General features: G+C 38.7%; 1 protein-coding gene across 1 annotated transcript in view; it reads left to right on the forward strand.

The window, feature by feature from the left end:
* Window positions 1-2,402: 2,402 nt before the first annotated feature.
* The window catches only part of LOC111342441 (glutathione S-transferase), a 9,194-nt gene continuing 3,441 nt past the window's right edge, over window positions 2,403-8,155 (forward strand). The window contains exons 1-2 of the mRNA XM_022949518.2: window positions 2,403-2,635; window positions 3,370-3,471. Of these exons, the coding sequence (XP_022805253.1) occupies window positions 2,503-2,635; window positions 3,370-3,471 (235 nt within the window). The 5' untranslated portion in view covers window positions 2,403-2,502. The remainder of the gene's footprint in view (window positions 2,636-3,369; window positions 3,472-8,155) is intronic.

Genomic DNA, 8,155 nt, shown 5'->3' on the forward strand with positions numbered 1-8,155 from the left:
TGAAAGCGGTCTAGATTTTCCCATCTAGACCGGCGTCTAGACTGGTCTAGAAAAAAAAAAGGCACAAATAATATCAAAAATTGACATAGAAGACACAGCCATATAATAAACATCTTATTAACCGAGCTAGATCGGTCTGTATGGGAGAATCTTGACCTCGGTCGCTGGTACAGACCTCACTGCATTCAGTCTGTACTGGTGACCTCGGTCAAGATTCTCCCATACAGACCTCCCGCTCGGTTAATAAGAACTAAGTATGGCATATACCAATGCATGTTACTTAACGGTGAGAACAGTAGTTATGCATCATCGTCTTAAATTGAAAGTAGAAAACAGACTTTCCTTTGGCGTTTATCACTTTAAGTGATTTTCAGCGGTTAAATGTTGTGATTCGAGAAGTTCGAGGAGGCGGAACTTCGCACATGCGCGGACACCACTGCAATATTTTTCATGATTTTGGCCTCCGTTTGTAACTAGTGAGTAATTAATGAGGGGGCGTGGAGTGTCACTCTGCGGTGAGAACTATTATGTGCATTAAGGACCAATTAAGTAGACACGACGGCGAAGCTGAGGAAGAGACAAAAAACGTGCAATACATGGACACACTTTTGTTGTTTGAATTTAACAGGTGGCTCCATGTTTTACTGAACTAAAAGCCGTCTGGTGTCTTCTGCAACCTAAGATTTTAAAATAAAAGATCGTCAACTTTCGAGAAGAAAAGCAAAAGTATTGCCGTAGTGGTTTTCTTTCTCCGTAGAAGTAATTCCAGGTGATTTTTGCAAAGAACTACCAGGCAGTCTGCGGTACTAAAAATGTGCAAGCAAAGCTAATAAATATTTTAAATGGTTTTAGCTTTACGAGCAATGTATTCAGAACGAGTGTTAACATCATCCCTTATGTAGTGAGCCACAAGTCATTTTGGTGACTTGCCAATAATTCCAATATTCCAATAATTCCAAGAATGCCAATATTCAGTGATTATTTGTTGAAGTTTGGTGATAACACTTGATGTTGTAAGGTCTTAAAAAAAATACTTTCTTGTCGAACTCAAAACGGATGTACAAAAAGGAAACGACAGGTGTTAATGGATATGAGCTACTTAGTGCAAACGTCAAACAGGTAGCGACATCATGACCGAAATGATTTTATTAAAAACGTATGGTATCAATATGCTCCTATATCAAATCTTGTCGCCATAAACTTAGCTCACAATTTCAGTAACTGTCTGAAGAGCTCTTTGATGGGCGCACATTCATCATCCCGGGAAAAGAAAGAAAAAAAAAAAAAAACCAGAACAAAGTCATTTCTGCGTTCACCTGAGTAATGTATGCGGTTCAGGACGAATTGAATGGCAGTACTCATTAGATAGAACTGGGATATGCCTTATCGGCATAAACAGAACGAAAAGAAGAACCTTGGTTTAATCCTTGAAAAGAAAATTATAAAAATCCTAATGAAAGCAGCCAAGTTTACATTCGGGCGTTACACATGCTCTGATATTAGTCGTTTTAGACGTTCGAGTCATTAATTTTTATTAAGAACTCGTTGTTAAATATATGTGAATTTATTGACATATTGATTTATGCATTGTATGCAAAACGGTGAATGTTAATCTGTTCAGTTAATGCATTGAAATTTTCTTCTTCCGTATAAACAAATCATATATTGGAATATTGATTTACGCACTAAAATTAGTGGATTACGAGCAGAGAATATCAATGAATTTCAAAATAGTAAAATCATTGATAATTTTACTTGTAAAATAATAGCAATATTTGACACGATTTCTTTATTTTTAGTGTTTTTTCTCCTTTTCTTCGTAGTGTAGTTTAGCACCTATTCACAAGCAGAATACCGAACGGCTGCTCACAGACCATGATATCAGAACAACGAAATACTCTAAAGCGGTATGTGTGCTCACTAAGGCCACAATGGCCTTACAAAGAGCTGAGCTTTACTAGAATGGGAGAGTTAATTTGTGAGAAGACAGCTCCGAAGTAGAAGGACGAGGTCTGCCAGTATGCAAGAATTTTTCTCTCGATCTCTCTGCGCGTGATTGCAGCTTTTGTAAGGATGACTCGATAATGACTCAGGAATGACTCAAGAATTACTCATTTTAAAGAATAATTCAAGGGTGACTCAGCTTGTGAATACAGCCACCTAAATTGTGATCTGATGCATGATGACACAAAGCACCTGCCGTAGAAATTTTCAGTTAAATTATTGGACGCCTCGGAAAATGTGAGTCCCACAATCAATGGATTGTGCGAGTTTAAAATTAGTAAGTGAAAGGTGATCATTTGCTTTCTGTTTGCAATTCCACTTCCAAATTCCCTAATTTTCCACTTATTGCGTGACGGTGATACCTGGAGACTGGGTAAACTGCTGAGTCATTCCTAAATTATTCATACCTCAGCCCTTTTTCACTGATCGTGCAATAACTCAACGCTCGGGTGAGATTTAATAGTTTGTCAGACTTACCCACGAGTCATTCAAGAGAAAATGTCAGCTTACGAGTATCACTACTTCAATGTCCGCGCAAGAGGAGAGGTTGGTCGTCTCGCTTTGGCTGCTGCAAATTTAGAATTCAAAGATTTACGCCACACTCGCGAAGAATGGCTCGAAATCAAAGCTTGTGAGTATTGCATTTTCTTGATCAACATAACTTCTGAGTGATTTTCGCTGTGACTTCTCCGCTTCAGATGATTTAAAACAGAAACTTGAGGAAAGGAAACATAAGAGAAACCGTATTTATATTTTCAAACCTTTCTAACAAGCCATAAATCGACCGACGGCTAGTAGTCGAATTTTGCAGCATTTTCACCTTGTGAAAAATTGCCTAAAATACCTACGACTGACGTTATTTTTACAATTTCGATCGATTTGGTTTCTGCATTCGTAAGCTACATGAATGAAACCAATATGGAAGTTTCCAGAGTAGAGTTTTGCTTGAATAAATTAAGGTGTGCTAGAGAATCTGGTTACGCAATATGTTTATCGTACTATAGACGGCCGCTGCCACTCTTCACAAAGGTGTTAAATAATGTCAGTCAGCTATATCACAAAATATTTCAATCAAAAGGTTTTATGCGTCCTGTACTATTCTAGATTATGAGCAGTTTCTGCTTTTCAGCGAAGTCTTTCACCCGGTTAAAAGAAAAAAACTGTGTTAGCTTACCGCACGGAACCCTGGGAGTGCGGCGCAAAATCCATTTTTTTTTTTTCTTTTTGACTGACTTGATTTGCATTTAAACTCAATGCAGGCTTCATTCAAAACAACGCCGTCGTTACTTGATGTCAAACCGGACTCTCCCATCAAACCATCGACATGTTACAACTACGTTTAACCTCTGTTTGTTTTTGTTTTAGCTGGAAAGCCTCCACTCGGTCAAATGCCATTTCTTGTGACCCCTGAGGGAAAAACACTTGCGCAGTCCGGTGCAATTATGAAGTACATTTGCAAAAAGGGAGGTTGGTAATGATATGGCTTGTGATAGAGCCATGAAATACTTGTAGAACTACAGTGTAATTTGTAAGTCAGACTGGAGCCGTTATTATCAGAAAAAATCACAATACAACCAGTACCAGGCAAAGAATAAAAAGTTAATTATAACACAACCAAAGTACAGCGCGCGCTCTATTGGTCAATTCTGCGTCCACCATTTGCCCATGGGTGTACGCTGCTGACGTGAGCAAATGCAAAAACTAGTCCGTGCGCGCTTGTTTTCTCTTGTCACGTAAGATTTGTGAAATAAAAGAAAACACTTTTACTACAATATATCAATGTTATGTTATAAAACAAATGGTAAACACCACAGCGTACACTATTGAGTCATGGATGCATTTAGGAGGTTTCCTAAGCACTCAAAAAGCTAGAGTCGCTCTCGGCTATTGCCCCGCGCGACTCTTACGCTTCTTTCGTGGTTAGCAGCCTCCCCCGTGCATCCATAACTCAATAATGTACGCTGTAGTGTTTACCATTTGTTAAATATTAGCAGTGCATGATTCCCCCCATTACACAACGATGATTTAATTTGTAAGCAAAGATCAGCTACCAATCAGATTCTTATAGTCGTTGAGTGTCTCATGATATGCTAAAATATATTTGTTGCGGTGCTAACCTCAAGCTCCCCATATGAACCCTTCTAGTCAATCCTTTTTTCCTTCCTCTTTTACTCGTCCTCTTAAAAATAATTCTATATCTATGTGCTACGGTGCTATGGTGGCCAACAGAGGTCACTACAAATTTCGAAATAAAAACACATTTCAAAATTAAAAAGCACATTTCAAAATTAAAAAACACATTTCAAAATTAAAAAACACATCTTAAAATTAAAGAACACATTTCAAAAGTCTGAAACGAGTTTACAAGTCTACAACAACATTCCAATCATGTATACTCATTTTAATTCACTGTACGAATTTCTAATTTAACAAGACAATTTTCCAAATCATGAAAACGGATTTACACCATTTCGAAAACACATTTCGAAATGTTTGCAACACATTCGACCCAGGACCCAAAGAGTTGACAGAGAAAAGAGTGGTTACCCTGCTATCTCCTCGTTTTCGTCGCCATGTTTTTGCTCCACATGTGGAGAGACGCTGCAAACATCGTTTTAATTTCAGGACTTAACAATTATCAATTGTCTCTAAACATTAGTTTACAAACATAGGTACTTGTATAATAGTCCAGGGGAGAATACCAGAAAAATATTGTATCACAGCATCCCACAATAGCAGCTAAAAGTAGATGTAAAAGTTCCTAATGGACCTGTGGGACAACACCCTGATCGGGAATTTTCCTTCCCAGGTTTTGCATATATCCTTTGTAAAATTCCAAACAGAAATAGAATTGTATAGCCAACCTAATGTACTCACCTGGTAGGATAGATGCATGTATAAAAATATAATGCAATGTATTCTCCGCTCTAACAGTAATCAGCAACGTTTGTTAGCGGATTTGTTTTGTTTATAATCTTTACAAAGGATACATGGGAATCTTGGAACATAAATGCCTGATATTGGGTGACCCACAAGCCCATAAGTAAGACCCAGTCTTAATGAAATCTTCGCAGATGTCTACAATTTTTACGCTGTTTTTTTAGCTGTTTGTTTTTGGGGTGCTAAGACCTCCCTCTAGACTACAAAGAGCAAAATGAGTAGAGAGCAACAAGTGTCTTAAATATCACCAAGGGGAAGAGGAATCAGACTGGCATTTAAAGGAAAGAGTTAGTTTTCATGATTGAGATTGAACATATCTTCACATAATTGATATATATATTTAAATTTTTATGCTTATGCAGTTGATTCCAGATCAATAAATCTGTGATTTATTAAGTTGGTCTGTATCCATGTCTTCTGGATTCTATAGCGGCAGGTACAAAAAGCAGGTCACAGGTCACACGTCACAGGTCACAGGTCACAATTAAAGAGTTATGCACCGGATAGAGTAAAGGCGTTGCGTTATAATATACATGCGTTCCGGTTTTCGTGTAAGAATAGAACAATAAAATGTCACTAGTTCAACATTCTGTTGGGTCTACTGGTGTTGTTTCCTCTGTTCACAAGCTTGAAGACTTCTTTTTAATGTGCAGACAGAAATAAAATTTTCTTCGAGCTATAGGGGCTTGGAACGAGTCTGTGAGAGAAGCCTGGAAGGGGAAATTCCCTCGTACTCGTAAGAATCATGGCGGAGGAAGGAGAGGATTTTGAGATAAGAGATTAACGTTTTTTCTCGCTTTTTTGGGTCTTCTCAGCTGGTTGTAAAGCCATTTATTTCCTTATCCATCATCCTAACACATACTTATTTACTAAGTATCGACTGTAATTCAATCATAACCTGCCGATGAAGGTCTTGTTGTGGTTGTGTTTAGTTGTTCCTGCAATATTGAATATCTTGCGACGGTATGTTTTAGCTTTTTCAATAATGTGACCTGTGACCTGTGACCTGTGACCTGCTATTTGTACCTGCCGGATTCTATAGTGCCATCTAGAAAACTATTAAGTGGTTGAGTAGTGTGCAAGCTGGCTCACCTGTGGGTTTTGTTTCTAAACTTTTTTTCTTTTTGTGGGGGGGGGGGGGGGAGTTTGGGGATTTCTCTGATGCACTAAAAAAGAACCAAATGTAAGGGGGTAAAATACTCAGAAAATAAACCCACAGGAGAGATGTCTAACAGGCCACATGAAAATGGTAGGGCTGCATGGCCAGAAATTCCGGACATCGCGACGGCGAACGCGTGGGTTTACTTGGCAATATGGCCGCCAAACTCTTAAAGACAAGCGACTAAATACAGGAATGACTCCGACCTGTAATTGGATGATAATAATAGTAAAAGTTTGTAAAAGTTAATAAGTTACATCTTAACTCCTTGTACGTGAGTATTGTTTAACCGTGTGTCTCCAAGCGGAACAGGGAAATATCAATGCAACTGAAAACTCCGATGTGTCAAACAAGAGATGGTTACTTACATAACGAAGGGGAGACCTTTCTTGTTCAGCGATATTCCAGAGAGGACTAAGTCATCTGCCGACTCGTTCCCCTGACTAAACTTATTTAGTCAGTGCAGACTCAGTTCAGGTGGACGACTAGAGACTGGAGCCATTCCTGTATTTGACCGCTGGCAGGAATGGCTCCGACTCATGCGTTTATTAATTTTCTTTTTTTTTTTTCTTTTTGGCGAAATAAATTTTAAACTGAAATAAAATCCAAAGAGCTTTTTATTAAGTTCTTCTTAAGTTGAACATTACAATGCTTGTGAATGGAGCCCTCGTAAATTGATACAAGTCCATGTGATGTCTAAAGTTTAATGCAGCAACTGCATGTCACGTTTCGAAAATCACGCAATGTTACGTGACGCTCCGACCGATATTTTTAATTTACAGTGTGCTCTGCGGGAGAAATGTGGCTTGGCCGCAATCGAGGGAGTTTTCTACCTGGATCATTGACTGGCAAGAGTACCATATTACCCCATATATTAATTATGCATTCAGACTAGTAGACTTTGTTTTAAAAGTTTTGTCGTGAAAGACAAAGAAGTGGAATGCATAATTAACGTATAGGGTTAATTTTATGGTACTCTTTCCACATTGACTTTCTGGGAAAATTGTTCACATGAAAGACAAATTCCTTCATCGGGCTCCTCGTCCATTTTTGCACAACACCGAAAGGAAGAAAGTTGCGGATTACTCTAATTTCGCTTGGCAATTTTTAAAAAAGGAAATACTCACGTGCAAGGAGTTAAGATATAACGTATTAACTTTTACTATTTTTATCATCCAATTACAGGTCGGAGCCACTCCTGTATTTAGTCGCTCCAGTTGGAGCGACTTAATATAAGAATGGCTCCAGTCTCTGATCGTTCGCCTGAACTGAGCCTAGACTGTCGAAATGAGTTTAGTCAGAGGAATTTGTCAGAGGATAACTTAGTCATCGCGGATCACCGCTGAACGACCTCGCAGAACAAGAAAGGCCCTCCCTTCGTTATAAAAGTAACCATTTCCTGTTTGACACCTCGGTGTTTTCGCTCGCATTGTTATTTCACTGTTCCGCTTGGACTCACACGGTTAAACAATACTCACGTGCAAGGAGTTAAGATGTAACTGATTAACTTTTACAAACTATTACTATTTTTATCATCCAATTACAGGTCGGAGCCATTCCTGTAATTAGTCGCTAGTGGATTTTCGCGAAGACGCAATCTTGCCTCACTAGCATAAATTCATTAACTGGCCCGCTGCTTATGCGCGTGCTCAAATGTCCGCAGTTTCTGGCCATGTGAACACTAGAAATGTACCAAAATTTCTGGAGAAGTGGTAGGACTAACCCTAACAGCCCTGTCCCTTCTGCACTGCCTTTTCACTGAGCAACCATGTCAACACCTAGCACCTAGCTACAAATTATTGCATTGTAATCACAGAAGGTATGAACTCCCCAAAAGTCTGCATAAATACATGTAGATTTTTGTTTTTTGCCTATTTATTTAGAAATTTTTACATTTTACTACTAATACATTGCTAATGTACTTCACTAATGCATTTATGCCCGTTGCCGGATTTCATAACCGTGCGTGCCTGGGGCGAATCCCTAAAATATTGTAATGATTGGCACAAGACCTATATACAGTCGAACCTCTTTTAAGCGGTTACCCTCTAT

Source organism: Stylophora pistillata, chromosome 2 (assembly GCF_964205215.1).
Source record: "Stylophora pistillata chromosome 2, jaStyPist1.2, whole genome shotgun sequence".
Classification (NCBI taxonomy): domain Eukaryota; kingdom Metazoa; phylum Cnidaria; class Anthozoa; order Scleractinia; family Pocilloporidae; genus Stylophora; species Stylophora pistillata.